Source organism: Mercenaria mercenaria, chromosome 7 (genome assembly GCF_021730395.1).
Source record: "Mercenaria mercenaria strain notata chromosome 7, MADL_Memer_1, whole genome shotgun sequence".
Taxonomy (NCBI): Eukaryota; Metazoa; Mollusca; class Bivalvia; order Venerida; family Veneridae; genus Mercenaria; species Mercenaria mercenaria.
This window is the reverse complement of record NC_069367.1, coordinates 56,518,677-56,538,440: the sequence shown is the minus strand read 5'-3', so window position 1 is coordinate 56,538,440 and position 19,764 is coordinate 56,518,677. Positions and strand designations below refer to the sequence as shown.

Here is a 19,764-nt window from a genome sequence, read left to right as displayed (position 1 = left end):
AATAATTTTGGTAGAGGACCACTAGATGATGCTACACACTAGATATCAAAGCACTAGGCCCTGTGGTTTTGGACAAGAAGATTTTTTAAAAATTTCCTTTCGGTTGCCATGGCAACCAGAGTTCTGCATGGAATTCAATTCTTTGAACAATTTTGTAAGGGGGCCATCCAAGGATCATTCCTGTGATGTTTGGTGTAATTCTGCCCTGTGGTTTTCAAGAAGATTTTTTAGGGAAATGTTGACGGACGGACGACGCACGCCAGTTTTGAGCGGTCACAATAGCTCACCATGAGCCTTGGGCTCAGGTGAGCTAAAAAGGGGTCAAATGTTTTTTATTATATTTTTTGTGATTTGAATATCACCATTTACTAATTCTTCTAATGGGAATTCAGACTACAAAACTCTGACCATGTGAATGAAGTTTTTTTTAATTTCTGGTTTAAAAGTTCACCAAATCTACCTAAAGATGACTCATTTAATCCATGGACTTCATTTCTAAAGTACAATAATTACAACAATAAACACCTTTCTTACCTTTTTATCTTTAGCTGCCCTGACATGTTGCGAGATCTTTTCATAATCATAGTTGGTGTCATCATTTTCATCCCCACTTGATTTTTCGAGATCCAACATTTTTTCAAACTCTTCATCAGAAGTGGTTATTTCTTCTTTTTGTTTTTTCACTTTTTTAGTTTTTGCTCTTTTCTTAGCCATAATCTTTTTCAATGCCTCTTGTGTAAAAGAGACTCCAGATGCTAAATAAACTGTACCTGGCACATGTTTGAGGTTTTCTGAATGTGGAACATTCACCTCATAACCAGTTGCTCTGTCATAGAATTTACCCTTAGGCCCAGCAATCACATACTTCTGGTCAGGAGGATATACGTAGGGTTTTCCTGTTGCTTTATCATAATGCACTCCATCCCTTCCTATAACTATTGTCACATTATGAACTGAAACAGTTGGCTCTTTCTTTTTCATATCACTGGACTGTAAAACTGTAGTTGGAATGATTCCCTTATTCACAACATTCGGTTGTACAACTGTGTTCATTTTTGCTGTCTGTAAGTTCTGATTCAGAGGAGTTGCAAGACTTTTGGCAAGTAATGACTTCACAGCAGTATCATTACCTTGTTTTGGTGTAGAACTATTTTGCATGGATTTTCCTTGTATAATATGACTAGAACCTACAATTCCTGGCTTTTGCAAAGTAATAATAGTAGGTCGAGGTGAAGGAGCATAAATAATTCTTGGAGCATTCGTTTGTATATAAGGTAATGTTACTGGACCTCCACTCGGTTTATTTTGTAAAATCATTCTTAGACCTGGCATATTTCCAATGACTGGGTAAGTGCTACTTCTGGAGGACACTACTGGGCTGGCAAGCACTGAGTTTAACGTCTTAAACTGAACCCCACTTGCAGGTAAAGTAGTGCGCATTGTCGAAGGTACGGAAGTTGGAACATATATAGTTCTTAAAAGGTCAGCAACTGATGAGACTGTTGTCTGAACATTTGATACTGGCACTGCTGGTGTAGTGCTTACAAGTAGTGATCTTTGATTTACAGGAAGATGGGAACTATTTCCTGCAGGTAATAAAACGATATTTGGCATCGACGTATTTATTGCACTAGACTTAGGAGTATAGAGTGCTTTTACCATTTGTTTTTCTGCAGTTAAGTCTATTACAGGAGCATGAGGTAACTCTTGTCCACTTTTCGCTTTCAACTTACTCGACTGGAGTGACTGCTTAAGATATTCTGAAACTCTGTTTTGCACAACTTCTGATACTTTCACCGTTTTTTCATGTTTACCAACATTTTCTTTCATTGAACTACCAGTATGTTTAGCTGTTCCTGAAATGTGATCTCCTTCTAGTTTCACTGACTTATCAGATACTGGAGCAGAGTTATTCACATTCTTTTGAGTTTCTGATTCACTTTCCTCATCTGAGTTATTTGATGCTACTTCAATCTGAATCATTTCCTCTCCAACCATCATTGACAATGGTTTCTTTTCATCAATTTGTACAGTTTCCTTTATATTTTCTCCATTCAAGACATTTTCTTTGCTGTTAATCATTTTCATATTTTCAGTTTTTACAGGCACTGTCTGCCCAGCAGTTTCAGATTTTTCTTCACTTTTAACTACATTTTTACCTTCAATCACATTCAACATTTTAGTTAGGACAGGCAATTCTTCTTTATAGTTATGGCAGGTTTGTTTAATCTTTGTGCTCAGCTCGGGCTTTTCTTCGTTGGCCATTGTCTTAGCATCCAACTTCTTCTGGGCTTTCTGGCATTGAAAACCTTTGTCACTTACATCTCTCACCACTTCCTTATCATCAACAATTTCGTCTTGGCAAGCAAGTGAGTGGTCTGAATTTTCACGGTCACATATTCCATTACATAAAGTTTTCACAGAACTGTCTTGAACTTCCAATCCTTCCTCTATTTTAGAGGATTTAATACTGTCTGTTAATTTTTTCTCTCTATCATTGCTTTTCCTTGTATCACATAACTTATCAGTTGATACATCTTCATCTTTTAGTTTTCCCTCTTCATTATCTTTATTTTCTGTACCACTATTTGATTTAGATTCATCAGCCTTACATACTAAGTCATCATGTTCCGCTGAACTTGATTTCTCATCATTATTTGCATCATTCCTTGATGGTAAAATCTTTTTACTACTAAACTTTTCACTCTCTTCATCAACAGAAGTTACAGTGTTTTCTACAGAGGTACTTTCATTTTCCTTAGAAGAAATAGTTTTTGGAGTTCTGTTTTCCCCTTTTGATAAACTGAGATCATTTGAACTAGCTGGAGATAAACATGTACTTGAAGGACTACCCTGATTAATCATCTCTTCCAACTGCATCAGATCTTTTAAAGCATGATCAATAACTTGTTTATCATTATCTATAGAGCGATCGCTGTCTGGTTCACACGTTCCTTTCAGGTCTTGTTTATTGTCTACTTGTTCCCCCTCAAGAAATCTTTTCACATTTTTGATATCATTCTTCTCTGAGACTTCTTTAATAAATGCTTTATTGTTCTTCCCATTTTCACATTTGAACTCGTTTAAAGGTTTGCCTTCCAACTGTATTAGGTCTTGAATAGCATTGTCAAACACATTTTTGTCATCCTCAGGAACTTTATTATGTTTGCCAGAACCAGAACTATCTTTTTGATTAAATGTATCATCAATGACATGCGTCTTTTTTTGGTCAATGATGTTCGCTACGTCTTGCTGACTACATGCATCTCCCTTATTATTTATCAATGAAACACGACTTTCCTCTTTCTCAGCACTAACATTTTCCCTGGTTTGTTTCTCAAGTTTCTGTATCTCATTTTCAACAGGTTGGGCTACCTCTGTGTTACATTTACCTTTATGTCTAGAATCAGTTCTGCCTTCTATGCATACACATGTACCTGATTTAGCTTGACAGGTACTTTTATCACATAAGGGTTCCACTTCTTTGTTTTCTTTTCCACAATTAGAAATTACCTTTTTATCAGACAGAACTCTATCACATTTATCTACTTCACTAGAATCGCTGGCATCATTTCTGTTTGATATTTTGTCACAAACAATTTCTTTTTCCATCTCTGAAGAATCATTTACAAGATCTATAGCACGTCTATCATTTTCTTCAGAAGTCCTTTCTTTAGAAACATTTGCTGCAATTTTATTTTCAACATCTGCTCTTTCGCTATTTTCACAGTCTCTCTCTTTGTTTGAACTAGAATTGCCACGATTATCACCCGCTGTAATTTCAGTATCAGTATTGAGATTTTCAGAGGAGTTACCTGTCTGTTCTGAGTAAGTGTGCAAGTCCTCTTTTACTGGAGAATCCTCCATGTTCAATTTCTCATTGTCACAATTTATCTTATCAGTTAGAGGAGATTTGTTTTTACTGTCCTGAGATTTGTTTTTAGCTGTCAGAGATGGTTTGTTCTGTTTCTTATATTTCCTTAGCTGTCTCTTACTAAGTCTCGTTATTTCAACATCACAGTGGGGTAAATCAAACTTCCGCTCATCCTGTAGAATCTGAGCTTTCGTTCTTGCTTTTGGAGGTTTATAAAATCGCGGAGAGCTCATAATGCTTGAGAAATACATCACATTGGCAGCATCCTCTGTTCAAAACATAGATAATTTACATCTATGACAAAAGTTAGTAAAACCAAAGGCTGATAAATTTCAAATTATTATTGCTAGTGATATCAATTTGAAGAATTGTGCTTAATGTATCATTTGCTATTCAACTTGATGCCCCCATTGTCACTGAGTAAATTTCAGTTTCAAGCAATGTATGAGCTTAACCTCAAACACCAAGACTATAACCATGATCATGCTGGACATAATTGACTCTACCTTTGCGGCCAGAGTAGGTAGCAAAGGTAGAGTCTAATACCTGCACATTCACCTCTATTACAAAATGTCAAAAATGCCTGTCAAGGGGCCTCCGTGGCCAAGTGGTTAGAGTCGTTGACTTCAAACCATTTTGCCCCTCATCGATGTGGGTTCGAAACCTCATTTGGGGGCATAGAATTCTTCACGTGAGGAAGCCATCCAGCTGGCTTACGGAAGGTCGGTGGTTCTACCCAGGTGCCTGCTCGCGATGAAATTGTGCACGGAGGGGCACCTGGGGTCTTCTTCCACCATTAAAGCTGGAAAGTCGCCATATGACTTAAAATTGTGTCGGTGCGACGTTAAACCAAACAAAATAAAAAAAAAAGAAAAAAAAAAAGAGCTGTCACTAATGGTGACAAATGCCCCCACAGCACATTGACCTTTGACCTGGTGACCCCAAAGTCAGTAGGGGTGGTGTACTCAATAAGTACTATCAGCATGTGAAGTTTGAATGTCCTGGGTGAAGTGGTTCGCGAGTAAAGTGCCTTCATGCAAAAAGTTAACGTTGGCCCCTGTGACCTTGACCTTTGACCTGGTGACCCCAAAGTCAGTAGGGTTGGTGTACTCATAAAGTACTATCGGCAAGTAAAGTTTGAAGGTCCTGGGTGCAGTGGTTCGCGAGGTAAAGTGCCTTCATGCAAAAAGTTAACGTTGGCCCCTGTGACCTTGACCTTGACCTTTGACCTGGAGACCCCAAAGTCAGTTGGGGTGGTGTACTCAGTAAGTACTATCAGCATGTGAAGTTTGAAAGTCCTTGGTGAAGTGGTTCGCGAGTAAAGTGCCTTCATGCAAAAAGTTAACGTTGGCCCCTGTGACCTTGACCTTTGACCTGGTGACCCCAAAGTCAGTAGGGTTGGTGTACTCATAAAGTACTATCGGCAAGTAAAGTTTGAAGGTCCTGGGTGCAGTGGTTCGCGAGGTAAAGTGCCTTCATGCAAAAAGTTAACGTTGGCCCCTGTGACCTTGACCTTTGACCTGGAGACCCCAAAGTCAGTTGGGGTGGTGTACTCAGTAAGTACTATCAGCATGTGAAGTCTGAAGGTCCTGGGTGCAGTGGTTCGTGAGTAAAGTGCCTTCAAAAGTTAACGTTGTGACTAACAAACTAACAGACGGACAGTTGAAAACTAATATGCCTCCCTTCGGGGACATAAAAAAAATACCTGTCAAAGCAATGTGCAATAGAGTATATTTAAAGTCTTTCAAATTCATTCATTCAAAATATTTTTTGTATCAATACTGTCAAACAGATGAAGCATAACTATGCCTTTCCCCCCAAAAAATGGTTTTAACTTTGACAGGAAGATGATTACATGCATTTTTTACAAATATCTTATAGACCCCATGGTGACCCGTCTCATTTTTTATCCAGAGATCACTTTGTTAGACACATATGCCCCCATGATGACCTGTCGGAGCAAGTGGGTATGTAACTTTGTGTACTTTACTGACTACTGGCTATTGTCCAATCATGTTTGTGGACTGTAGGCCAAGGCTTTTTCTAGTTAATGAGAAATCTCAAGTTCATCCTGATCTTTGAACTTTGACATACTAACCCCCAAAAAACTAAAGAGATCATCATCTACTAACCTCAGGTAATCATTCTATATAGTTTGATGACTGCAGGCCAAAGTATGTTTTCAGTCTTGATGCAATGTGACCTTGATCATTGACCTTCCGTTCCCTAAAACAACAGGGGCTGTCTACTATCACAAGCAATTGAAATCTGGCCATTGTAAACTCCTTAGCTACAGTCTTCTGATCAGAAACAAGGGTGGTCTATCAAATGATAATGGCCAATGCTCCACTTTTTTTTTTAAGAGTTGCTTCCCCAGTGCTACAGCTAGAATTCAACAAGAGGGCCATGATGGCCCTATATCGCTCACCTGTTATCATTGCACTTGAGGACAAGAAGGTCCTCAGAAAAAACATCTAAGTCCAAAGGACAGGAGCAACAAAGGGAAGAAATTTAACCAAAAAAAAAAATCTTACAAGGTATAGATACGTTAAAATACACCTAAAAATTGGAGGTACCATCCATGTTGTACCACAGACAACTGGTCTCGTGTTTTCCCTATGGCCAATAGTAAAAAAGTTACTAAAAATAAGTTATTTATAGTAACGTAAAAGGGAAGTAATAAAAAAAAAATATTGTAAGTGGACAAAAGAAGGATCTACCAAATAAATCTGTTGACATAAATGAAATTTCAGATCAGTATCTTCATTAGTTATGGAGATATAACAATTTTAATTTGAAATAAAGGGAGGTAATTTGACATAAAATCAGTCCATAGTTATCTACCCTGATTGTCTCAGTCCAACTAATAACAATAATGAAATTTCAAATAAGTCCTGTAAGTACTTACCGATATAAATCATAATTAAAATCCATTTTGATTACAATCAGGGGAGGTAATCATTTTTTTTTGTTGGGTTTAACGTCGCACCGACACATTTTAAGTCATATGGCGACTTTAGGGGAGGTAATCAGATATAAAATAACTGGAACCTATGATTGGATCTGATTTGTCATGGAATCCAAGATTTATTGTTGTTGAAGATATTTTGGAAGTTTGTATCAAATAAAACCATAAATGAAGTCTCTATATGGCTGCAAAAGCCAAAATAGCCAATTTTGGACCTTTAAGGGGCCATAACTCTGGAACCCATGAAGGAATCTGGCCAGTTGAAGAAAGGAAGCAAGATCTTGTGGTGATACAAGTTGTGTGCAAGTTTGGTTAAAATCAAATCATAAATGAAGCTGCTATTGTGCAGACAAGGCCAAAATAGCTAATTTTGGCCCTTTCAGGGGCCATAACTCTGGAACCCATTACGGAATCTGGTCGGTTCAAGAAAGGAACCGAGATCTTATGGTGACACAAGTTGTGTGCAAGTTTGATTAAATTCAAATCATAAATGAAGCTGCTATTGTGCAGACAAGGTCAAAATAGTTAATTCTGGCCATATCAGGGGCCATAACTCTAGAACCCATAATGGGATCTGGCCAGTTCAAGAAAGGAACCGAGATCTTATGGTGATACAAGTTGTGTGCAAGTTTGGTAAAAATCAAATTATAAATAAAGCTGCTATTGTGCAGACAAGGTCAAAATAGCTAATTTTGGCCCTTTCAGGAGCCATAACTCTGGAACCCATAATGGGATCTGGCCAGTTCAAGAAAGGAACCGTGATCTTATGGTGATACAAGTTGTGTGCAAGTTTGGTTAAAATAAAATTATAAATGAAACCACTATCGTGCAGACAAGAAATTGTTGATGGACACACGGACTGACGACGGACGAAGGGTGATCATAAAAGCTCACCTTGTCACTATGTGACAGATGAGATAACAAGAGGACCATGATGGTCCTGAATCGCTCACCTGTCCCCACATGACCCAGTTTTAAACAGAGTATGATGTCGTTTTTTTCTATAATTTGACACTGTGACCTAGTTTTTGAGCTCATGTGACCCAGTGTTGAATCTGACCTAGATATCATCAAGATAAAAATTCTAACCAATTTTCATGAAGATCCATTGAAAAATATGGCCTCTAGAGAGGTCACAAGATTTTTTATTATTTGACCTACTGACCTAGTTATTGATGGCATGTGACCCAGTTTCGAACTTGACCTAGATATCGTCAAGGTGAACATTCTGACAAATTTTCATGAAGATCCATTTAAAAGTATGGCCTCTAGAGAGGTCACAAGGTTTTTCTATTTTTAGACCTACTGACCTAGTTTTTGACCGCAGTTGACCCAGTTTCGAATTTGATCTAGATATCATCAAGATAAACATTCTGACCAACTTTCATAAAGATCCCATGAAAAATATAGCCTCTAGAGTGGTCACAAGCAAAAGTTTACGCATGCACGGACGGACGACGGACGCTGCGTGATCACAAAAGCTCACATTGTCACTTTGTGACATGTGAGCTAAAAACAGAGGAAAGCATATCCAAAGACAGTGTAATCTTTTGCGCCCAAAATACCTTTTATGGTATTTAAAGATTCACTGACTTTAATAACACGAGCAAATTGTAAAAACTGGGTAACTCTACATGTTAACTGACTGTAGAGTGCTGGGAGTCAATGGAAGGGTCAAATCTAGAAGGGAGGAGAGCACCCCATTATTAATGTCCAGCTGCAACACTGAGTTCTACATACACAACATTTCCACCAAAAGTGATAGTGCGGTTAATCACAGTACTCTATAGGATGATATAACACATCTTGCAACATCATTGTAAACTAGGCTCAATTTTAACTCATCTACATTAGTTTTACCTGTGGCAGTGGAAAGAAGATCTTTTGGAGAGATTTTTTTCTGTGGAGACATATCAGGACGCTTTTGTACTGGAGGGTCCATCTGTTTTAAACTGTCAGCATCTTCCAAAGCCTCTATCAACTTTTCCAGTTCATCAACCTCACTGAAGAATAAATCTTTTATGTTGTTCAGTAAGAACTGAATTCAAACAGTTGTTTTACATAAAATCATACCAGTAAATGTTTCACTGCAGATGATAAAATGAAATAGGACCTATTAAGTTGCTTTTATTTTTGTAACCTCATGATATACTTCCTGCTTATGGACATGAAGTTCTCATGCTTTGTGAATAAGCTAACGTAAAAAGATTGCTCCAAGAAAGTGTTTTGTTTGAACTTAATTCTACTGTTATTTGTCAAGTATGGCATGCAAGAAAAATATTCAATCACTAGTTTTATGGGCAGATGTATATATCTGACTCGCGAGTAACTGTTTATGCGTTAATTCTGTACAGCCTTATTACTGCCAAAACAGATACCATTGTGCCAGTTATTCCCACCTGCAGCTAACACTGGTGATAGAGTCTTAAAATCTGGCAGTCCCTGATCCTTACCCACAAGACATTTGTCCCTTACTAAGACCAAACCTTCTGCAAAGTACGATGGTTATAGGGGCAGCAATAAAGAAGACAAAGAAATTGTTAAGCTTGCCGTAAAACTTCGAAGCTAAATACACTGGCAACAGCAAAACCAACGTGAGCACAATTATAGCTTTCTTTATCCTTCAAATTGTAAATCAACAAGTCAGCTTTATACGAAAGTATCTTGAATTTAGTTCAGTTTATACTAATTTTAACTTGACTGTGAAAACAATTTCAAACATTATTTATCACTCTACAGTCCTGGAAATCCAATACTGGTGTCATATGAAAGGGTGAAGTTGCGATCACAATGGGGCTCAACTCAACAACCCTACAGATTGAGCAGTGAACACCACTTCCTTATGATGGATTTGACTAATATTTCATAAAGAATAAAAACAAACCAAAGTCCTCAAAAAAGTATTTTTTTTTTAAATAATAAGCAAAATAGTTATATCTGTTACCAGCAAACTATGTTCCAAGTTTCATCTTTAGTCAAGTCATTTCGCCATCCCCTGAACAGTCGTAGGCCACCTTCCTTGTCCTACATATAAATATAAACCAACATAAAAGTGAAATGTATACTGTTAAATATTTGCAACATTCACTACACAAAACTTAACTTCAGTACAGGGCTAATAACCCTACCTTAATTAAATGACAAAACAGTCAATTTCCAAATTTATAAGCATTCAACCTCTCTAGCTTATCAAATATGACATCTCTGCTATTTAAACATTTCTTTGAGGCATATTAAGCAGTGTTTTTTTTTTCCCTTTTGGGAAAAGGTCCGGTACCGGATAAACTGGGAAAAATAGCAGGGTTTTTACTCAGATTGGGAATTTTTATAGTTAATTAATAACATCATTTAGAATGCCTCTCCCTTTATTTCCATGTAAATAGCATTAAAAAAACCTGTTTAAATGGATAAATCATGGTGAATGTCAATTGTAACTAAGTTTTCCTTCTGTATAATCATCAAAATGCAAACTTAATTTGGTCATTTGGGGAATTTTTGGATGATAATTGGGAAAAAAAGATTGCATTTTTCAATTGGGAAAAGGTCCTTTTAAGAGTACTTTATAAAGAAGAAAAAAAACCGCTGTTGATGGTAATTCATAGAATGGTCAAGCTTATATAAAATCAATACGAAATACTCAAGTAAATACTAAGTAACAGTATCATAAACAGAAGAAGTAAAACAAAAGATCAATAAAGTTGTACCAGCATAAACCAATAAGATCGACCAAGTTTATCTTTTCCAACTGGTTCATGACGAAGATTGGACCCCTCTTCCAGTTCCTCATTGACATGTCTGTTAAAACGATCATTGTACTCAAACTGATCCTCACAAAGATTCTGTAACATTTAGAGAATGTAAATAAACACAGTAATAGCAACATCTAAGTTTATAGTGTTTCATTATATATTCAGTACATACAACATTGTAGTATTTTGCTACACATTACATAAGGTACTGAGATAGATATATTTATTATTTTGGTTGGAAACTGTTATCACTGATACATTACTCTGCATTTTTCTTCTACATTTTAGATTTTGTCTTCAAATGAAATGAACTCTACTTCTGGTAACTTTTAGTGTCAATGACATACCCATAAAATGGTAACTTTTAAACCATATCAAAAGTTTTCAAAGGTACAACTTTGTTGTTGAATGCAAAATAAATGTATGAAAATGATTACTATGAGTACAATGCCTAATTCTTTGTGTATAGTTGAGAAATGAACATTCTGAACAGAATTCTTTAATTTTGAAGACAATGTCCTTACTTAAGACGAAATATTTAAAAACAAGACGATACTGGTAAAACTGACAGATGCTTATTGCATTTCAAGAGCACAATTCATCAACTCGGTCCATTATCTCTTCTTAACAGTGAAGCTTCTGAAGAAGTTTCTAAGAACTCCACCAAGTAGTTGTTCAAACAAGAGGACCATGATGGTCCTGAATCGCTCATCTCTTCCCACATGACCCAGTTTTGAGTATGACGTCGTTTTTTCTATTATTTGACATAGTGACCTAGTTTTTGAGCTCATGTGACCCAGTTTTGAACTTGACCTAGATATTATCAAGATAAAAATTCTGACCAATTTTCATGAAGATCCATTGAAAAATATGGTCTCTAGAGAGGTCACAAGATTTTTCTATTATTTGACCTAGTTTTCGAAGGTACGTGACCCTGTTTTGAATTTTACCTAGATATCATCATGGTGAACATTCTCACTAATTTTCATGAAGATCTCATGAAAAATATGGCCTCTAGAGAGGTCACAAGGTTTTTCTATTTTTATACCTACTGGCCTAGTTTTTGACCGCACGTGACCCAGTTTTGAAACTGCCTAGATATCATCAAGCTGAACATTCAGATCAATTTTCATGAAGATCCATTGAAAAATATGGCCTCTAGAGAGGTCAAAAGATTTTAATAATTTTAGACCTACTGACCTAGTTTTTTTATCGCAGTTGACCCAGTTTCAAATTTGACCTAGATATCATCAAGATGAACATTCAGACCAACTTTCATACAGATCCCATGAAAAGTATGGCCTCTAGAGAGGTCACAAGGTTTTTTTATTATTTGACCTACTGACCTAGTTTTTTAAGGCACATGATCCAGTTTCAAACTTGACCTAGATATCATCAAGGTGAACATTCTGACCAATTTTTATGGAGATCCATTCAAAAGTATGGCCTCTAGAGAGGTCGCAAGGTTTTTCTATTTTTAGACCTACTGACCTAGTTTTTGACGTACATGACCGTTTCGATCTTGACCTAGATATCATCAAGATGAACACTCAGACCAATTTTCATACAGATCCCATGAAAAATATGGCCTTTAGAGAGGTCACAAGGTTTTTCTATTATTTGACCTACTGACCTAGTTTTTGAAGGCACGTGACCTACTTTCGAACTTGACCTAGATATCATCAAGATGAACATTCAGACCAACTTTCATACAGATCCCATGAAAAGTATGGCCTCTAGAGAGGTCACAAGGTTTTTCTATTATTTGACCTACTGACCTAGTTTTTGATGGCACGTGACCCAGTTTCGAACTTGACCTAGATATCATCAAGGTGAACATTCTGACCAATTTTCATGAAGATCTTTGAAATATATGGCCTCTAGAGAGGTCACAAGGTTTTTCTATTTTTAGACCTACTGACCTAGTTTTTGACCACACGTGACCCAGTTTCAAACTTGACCTAGATATCATCAAGATGAACATTCAGACCAACTTTCATAGAGATCCCGTGAAAAATATGGCCCTTAGAGAGGTCACAAGATTTTTCTATTATTTGACCTATTGACCTAGTTTTTGAAGGCACGTGACCCAGTTTCGAACTTGATCTAGATGTCATCAAGGTGAATGTTCTGACCAATTTTCATGAAGATCTTGTGAAAAATATGGCCTCTAGAGAGGTCACAAGGTTTTTCTATGTTTAGACCTACTGACCTAGTTTTTGACCGCACGTGACCCAGTTTCGAACTTGACCTAGATATCATCAAGGTGAACATTCTGACCAATTTTCATGAAGACCTTGTGAACTATATGGCCTCTAGAGAGGTCACAAGGTTTTTCTATTTTTAGACCTACTGACCTAGTTTTTGACGGCATGTGACCCAGTTTCGAACTTGACCTAGATATCATAAAGATGAACATTCTGACCAACTTTCATAAAGATCCCAAGAAAAATGTGACCTCTAGAGTGGTCACAAGCAAAAGTTTACGGACGCACGCACTCACGGACGGACGACGGACACTGCGCGATCACAAAAGCTCAACTTGTCACTTTGTGACAGGTGAGCTAAAAACCAGGCACAAAGTATATGGTGCATCTCCTCTTGAGGCTGAAGCTTCCTATGAAGTTTCACTGAGAATCAGCCAAGGGTTGCTGAGGAATAGTCTGAACAATGATAGTGCTACAGTAACAGTTTACTAATGTTGAATAATCAATGGGCAATAACTCAGGGAAAAGTCATCTAACCAAAACATGAAGATAATATTTACATGTACATCCACAGTCGAGAGTAAGGATTCAAGTTTATGAACTTTCACTGAATTCCAGCAAGAGCTTGTTTCTAGACAAGACATGGTGATGTATATATAGCCTGTATATTTATGTTGAATTATCAAGGTGTAGTAACTGGTGAAAAATCATCTGCCCTTGACATGAAGATATGTGTATTCTGCTTGAGAGTATAGCTTCCTTTGAATTTTCACTGAACTTTGACCAAAGAAATACTTCAAATAAGGAAGGCTTTCTAGTTTACTGATGCTGAATAATCATAGAGCAAAATCACAGTGAAAAATCTGACCAGAACACGTAGATAATACGCCCATCTCCTCATGAAAATGAAGCTTCCCATTTAGTTTCTCTAAATTCCAGCCAGCGGCTGCAGAGGAATACACTGGACAGGAAATACTGTTATATAGCAACAATCTGATACCCCTAAAGATCATTTGATAAGAAAAACCAAACAACAAAATGGCACGTAAGTAATTGCACTTTGTCTTAAATTTTCTTGCATTATCTTCCCAGTAGAGCTGCAAGAGTTGTTCAACATATACAGGGGTAGTGACTACTCAATTACCTTTAAAATGCGAAGCTTTGCAGAGATTGGAATGTTGGCATAACCCTTGTCCTTGATAAGTACATCATCACCATCAGGAAAATCTCTGCTAAACTGAAAATAAATATATGAGCTGTGCCATGAGAAAACCAACATAGTCTGGTCAGGCTCCATGTTGTTCGCTTTTAAAGCCTATTGGAATTGGAGAAACTGTTAGCGAACAGCATGGATCCTGACCAGACTGCGCGGATGCGCAGGCTGGTCTGGATCCATGCTGGTCGCAAAGCCACTATGTTGGTTTTCTCATGGCACGACTCCTATAATCTTGATTTTTACTTTTTCTTTAATCATCAATATAGTATAACCGTAGCTCATTTACATGTACAAGGATACAAAATGTATGCATTCAAAAGGAAAAATAAATATCTTTGAACTGCTATTTAACAATCACTCTCTGCAGCAGCTATCATTTAAACAATCTGCATAAACAATCCGCAAACTGACAAATCCTAGCACTGTGTGTTTTGCATTTTTAGTGATGTAAATAACTGTACTTTCAAAGAACACTAAAAAAAATAGCTTTCTATCAAGGTTACTCTGTATGTCATATACCTTGTGTTCTTTGTAATACAGCAGTTGGAAGAAAACCATGTTCCTTTGCAGACAATAAAGCACAAAGATAACAAAATCACAACTTATTTTTTGTGCATCTACATATAGATTTGTTAGAGCAAATCAGTGGCATGTTACTGACTGATAACCAGACAGGTTACTGGATTACTTGTGTATACCTGCCCACATGTTAATGGATATAACTGAGCCACGCCATGAGAAAACCTACATGGTGCACTTGTGACCAGCATAGATCCAGACTAGCCTGCGCATACACGCAGCCTGGTCAGGATGTATGCTGTTAGCTAACAGTTTCTTTAAATGCAATAGGTTTGAAAGCGAATAGCATGGATCCTGACCAGACTGTGCGGATGCGCAGGCTGGTCTGGATCCATGCTGGTCGCAAACGCACTATGTTGGTTTTCTCATGGCACGACTTAATTATACCTCTAACAACAGCAGCTAATTCAAGTGAAGTTTATTGAAATTTATCTGTGTTAATTTTAGTATTAAAACTTTTTAGCAGACTGGCACATAGAAACATGTACAGCTGTATGATGGAGTTCACTTTCAGATAATTATTTTAATATATTATGATGCATATCAGGGTTCTAGCCAGGATTTTCTGAAGGCATGATGTTGCTGAAGGGTATTTTTGAAAAGAGCGTAGACGACAAAGGGGTTGGGGGTGGGGGTGGTATGGGGGGTCACCCCCAGAAAAATTTGTATTACTACAACTCATTTTGGTGCATTCTGGTGCATTTCAGAGTGAAAAACATAGTGTTATTTTCAATGTTTAATAACTTCATATATAAGCATCATTTACATGCTCAACAAGAACAAATAGAGATAATGTATCATAAAAAATTCCCCTGGAGTTTATTTGCTGAATGACAATGTAAACTTATCCATTTTAAGTTTCTGAAAATGTTCACTATTTATTTTACTTTAAATACAACAACACAATTTTAGCACTGCACATTAAAGTTTCAGTCTTCTATTCCTGTGGAATTTATTTGCTGAATGACAACATAAACGTATCAATTTTGTGTTCTTGGCGTTATCCCCCTTCTCCAAACTATTTAGAACATCCATTCCTAATGTCTTAGCTACATCAACTAAAGATTTGTGTTTGGTGGTGTGGGGAATTTCCTCCTTACACAGAAAGTAAAGCAGTGTCATAGATGCTGTCATTGCCTCACAGTTCACGTTTTCTTCTCTCACAAAACAAGCCTCGATCCCACCACCTGTTTTTGCTTCTGCAACTTCAAATACCACTGCTTTCTTGTGCGAGTCCGAGTCCTTATGATTTAATAAAGATGATCGCCTTATTGAAGTACATGGAATGTCCACCCACACGGCTCTATCAGGAACACACTTCTTTGGTCTTCTCTGGTGCTTTACACATACTGAACACAACATACCTTTGCCTGAAGTAAAGAATTTAAAACAATTTTGTTTTTTGCATAGCCAAAGGGATCCGTCACTGCTATGATAAGAGATCTAAATGTTTTTTTTAATGAATTTCAAAAACTTATATGTAAAAAAGACACAAACACATAAAACATAGACCCGTGTGTAAAGCCATGACAACTTAATTTCTAGTTAGTCACCAACTCTTCCTCCCTATTTTCTAAGTATCCATGTCCAATATTTCCCCCCCCAAAGGAATCAGATTTGAAAAATAAAATGTGGTATTCTTATAATTTGTTTAACAACTGATAGTTTGCACTTTTTTAAAATACGTTCACAGATCGTGTGATACATATGATATGATACATTCAATAGACCGTTCAGTATTTTTGGGATTACTGAAATTGATTTAAATTACCATTCTCTGAGACTGTCATCCAGGGAAATGGTTGTTTCCATTTTGGATCAATGCCCGATTTCCTTTGGCCATCTGGCGTGGCTGGGTAGGATTCTGAATTTGTGACCGTTTTCTCAGGTGTACCTGGTCCAGGAAGAATGTCATTCACAGATTCGTCTCGCTTTTCACATCTCACTGCTCCTCTATTACTGAGTCACTAACAGTAAACACTAAACACTGTTCTCTTTCTTCTTGAAACAGTTCATATTTAACAATGTCCCACTCTCTGATTTACGTTTATTTCCAGGCATCATCAATAATTAACTTATTAAGTAATAAATCCACAATATTTCAAACTTTTCTCTACATGTCAAGTTCTATTTTGAAAGTGACGACAGAAAACATTAATTCTGGCATTGTCTTTTCGATATTCCACTCGAGAAAACACAATTCATACATGTGAAAAACATTAATATTACGCCAAGAATTGTTCAAAATCATTTTAATGTGTTGCACCATTTTTGACTTAGTACCTTCCCTTGTCTTTCCTTGATTGCGAAAAACATTCGGACAATAATTGTTGAAAGTCATCTGTCATTATTTCTGATTACATAAAAAATCTTAAAATACTTTCATGTACACATCACAAGATACCGTCTGTCAAAGGATTTAAAGGCGGAGCTATGATGAAATTTACGTCACACGTTTCTACATAGGAAGCTGTCATTGGTTTATCGTATATCTTAAGTTGACTGACATCGCTTTACCTGAACTATCAGGTGAGCACGTGGTAAACTTTCAAATACACTATCGGATTAATTGAGGTGTTTATTGGAATGCGTTTAAGACATGTCGCTTTGGCAATTAAGGGATGACGGGGGAAATAAGGGATGTCGAATAGACAACTCAAAGCCTGAAGGCATGTTGCACGCGACAGGCGATAATAGCCTGGCTAGAACCCTGCATACTGCGCTACAGTTTTGCTCTATTATAATATACTGTCCTATGATATTTTTGATAACACTTAAACTGTGGCCAGTAAAAAGACAAAGTATGTAAATATACAATTCAAATTTCTATTATGAAAAGATACAAAGAGCCCTAGTCAGCCATGTTGTTCTAAGGTACATTCATCATACTTGAATTAATTTCAGACTGCCAACAGATGTTTTGAAAATTACTGCATAGAATTTCTGTTATGATCTTTATATCAAGCGCCTTTAAACATGCTTATAATGAAAAGGGCACTACGTCAATCTGGTATAGTATAATACAAATATATATATATTTTTGATTGATAACAAGGTTATACCCTGATGACATCTTTGAACCATTGCTCAGGTCTATAATGGTTGAATCCTATCCCACGAAACAGGGCAACATGTAAACTCACAAAGTTACTCTTTTCATCAACTGAAAAGAAAATTTTGAACAGAAATTATACTTCTGGGCTTAGTTAACTACACCCTTTTATATCATCAATATCACTCGTTTCAATGGAAACTGATGTACTGTACCACAGAGCTAATTCATTTGGTTGCCTGATCAATATTCTCCACTAAATTTGACATTGTCTGTACCAGAACAGTCACAACAATCTGATCACAAAGTAAAAATAGCATCAGATTATAAGGCTTGGAGGGATGGCAACTATAAAATATCAGATCATTAAATAAGCCATCCCTTAAAAATACACAGTATTACCTTATACAAGGTTTATACAGAACTTTTAAAACAAAATTCCAAGTACTTTTGAAGTACTTTTCAAGAATTTTTTCCCCATTTTCAAGGACTACAAAATCACATTTGTCGCATTCTTTTTCTTTTACTCCCGACGAATTCCACTGATTTTCTACAAAATAAACACCATGACAATACCCCGAAATGTTATATTTTATGTCTACTTGAAATGTTTTTTTACTAAATTTAAATGTTAATTGTCATAATTAATAAGGTAAAATTATATGCACATAGAAATGTTTACAACATTCTATGGACTTAAGCTGATTAAATCAAAGTTGTTTTCACAGGTAATTATCACATATCGACAGAGCAGCCTACACAATGAGATACAATTCCTATATAATATATAGGTGGTACACTAAGTGTCAAAGTGTTACATAAAGTGACTGGTTCATAAGGTGTCACCCCCCCCCCCCCCACCCATCCCCACGAAATGACCTTTGCTGTGTGTTTAGAGTACTTACTAAAACCAGTCTTGGTACCGTACTATATTATCATTCACTCGTCGGTTAGCCCCCGTCGAAGATAGGTTTGTCATTTGTTTGTGTTTTTTTCTTTGATATTTTGGTCTGATCTGTTATTTTTAACAGATATTCTATTTGCAGAACATCAATTCAAGAACAATTTATCAATCAAAATTTTACTGGTTTTTTTTTTTCAAAATTCAAGTACTTTTCAAGGAGATTTTGGCAGTTTCAAATTCAAGTACTTTTCAAGACCTGTGCGAACCATGTTATACCAGCCATGAATCCCCAACTACATCGCAATATTGACCTTGCTTTTCAGCTATGATATATTATGATATATGACTTTACGTTGTTTTGATCCTTATCGACCAATCAGAATCTGCGTACAGCATTTACATTTCAATATATATTCTTTCTGCATTGTTTTGAAGTGGGTTGTGCATGGAGGGCATTTTAGTCTCTATTAAATATCAAACAGCCTGGGTGCACAATTTAGTTGGGTTAGGCCTAGTGTTAGGACTGACCAAAATTTTTGTCTGCCAATACATTTCAGGCATTATCATTTCATACTTAAATTATGTGGATAGATGGCAATGCATCACTAATGATAAATGTCCCATACAAATTATAATTTATTCCGGCCAAAGATACCCCGCCCGGTTCTACAAACATGAAATTTTGATTGTCTCCCTTGAACATAACTGGATTTTCTACATCATCATTTTTCTCACCTTCTGGTGCCTCTAAAAATGATTTGAGATCTTCTATGGAAATATCAGCATATCTGTCACCAAAATATTTTCCAAATCGTTCGAGAAATGAACAAACAACAGCAAAATTCGGATCCAACTCGTAATTTTCGGAGTCCTGCATTTTAAAAATGCGTAACTAAATCATCAACGCTAGAATTCAGCAAAATATCTAATTTGAAACGAACTCCGATCACTTTTCTTTAATATTGAATTTGCATTAATCATATAAAAATAAACTTCAAAGAAAATGTTTTAGAAAATTATGCGCACAACAAATAAAAATTCATTCGAATACACTATTAGAAAGCTAGGAACGGATTCGTCGGCAATCTCCGTTAAATTCCGTCATTAAATTGAAAAAAAATTTTGGCGGCACAGTTTGACGACTGAAGTTTAATATATGTACACTGGGTTTTTTCTTTTTAGAATTAATAGCGTAAAATTTAGGCAGTGGCTAGG

General features: G+C 36.5%; 2 protein-coding genes across 2 annotated transcripts in view; both read right to left on the bottom strand.

Annotated features, from left to right (window-relative positions):
• Positions 1-2,317, bottom strand: part of LOC128558619 (remodeling and spacing factor 1-like) — a 40,896-nt gene extending 38,579 nt beyond the window's left edge. Inside the window, exon 1 of the mRNA XM_053548464.1 lies at positions 535-2,317. Coding sequence (XP_053404439.1) covers positions 535-2,265 — 1,731 coding nt within the window. The 5' untranslated portion in view covers positions 2,266-2,317. The remainder of the gene's footprint in view (positions 1-534) is intronic.
• LOC128558286 (remodeling and spacing factor 1-like) lies at positions 2,270-19,432 on the bottom strand. Its single transcript, XM_053547205.1, has 8 exons — positions 19,285-19,432; positions 17,656-17,756; positions 13,943-14,035; positions 10,547-10,681; positions 9,787-9,866; positions 8,703-8,845; positions 2,391-4,142; positions 2,270-2,295 (listed from the first exon to the last, which is right to left on the bottom strand). Exons 1-8 carry the CDS (start codon positions 19,424-19,426, stop codon positions 2,270-2,272), a joined length of 2,472 nt encoding a protein of 823 aa, XP_053403180.1. The 5' UTR covers positions 19,427-19,432.
• Positions 19,433-19,764: the final 332 nt, after the last annotated feature.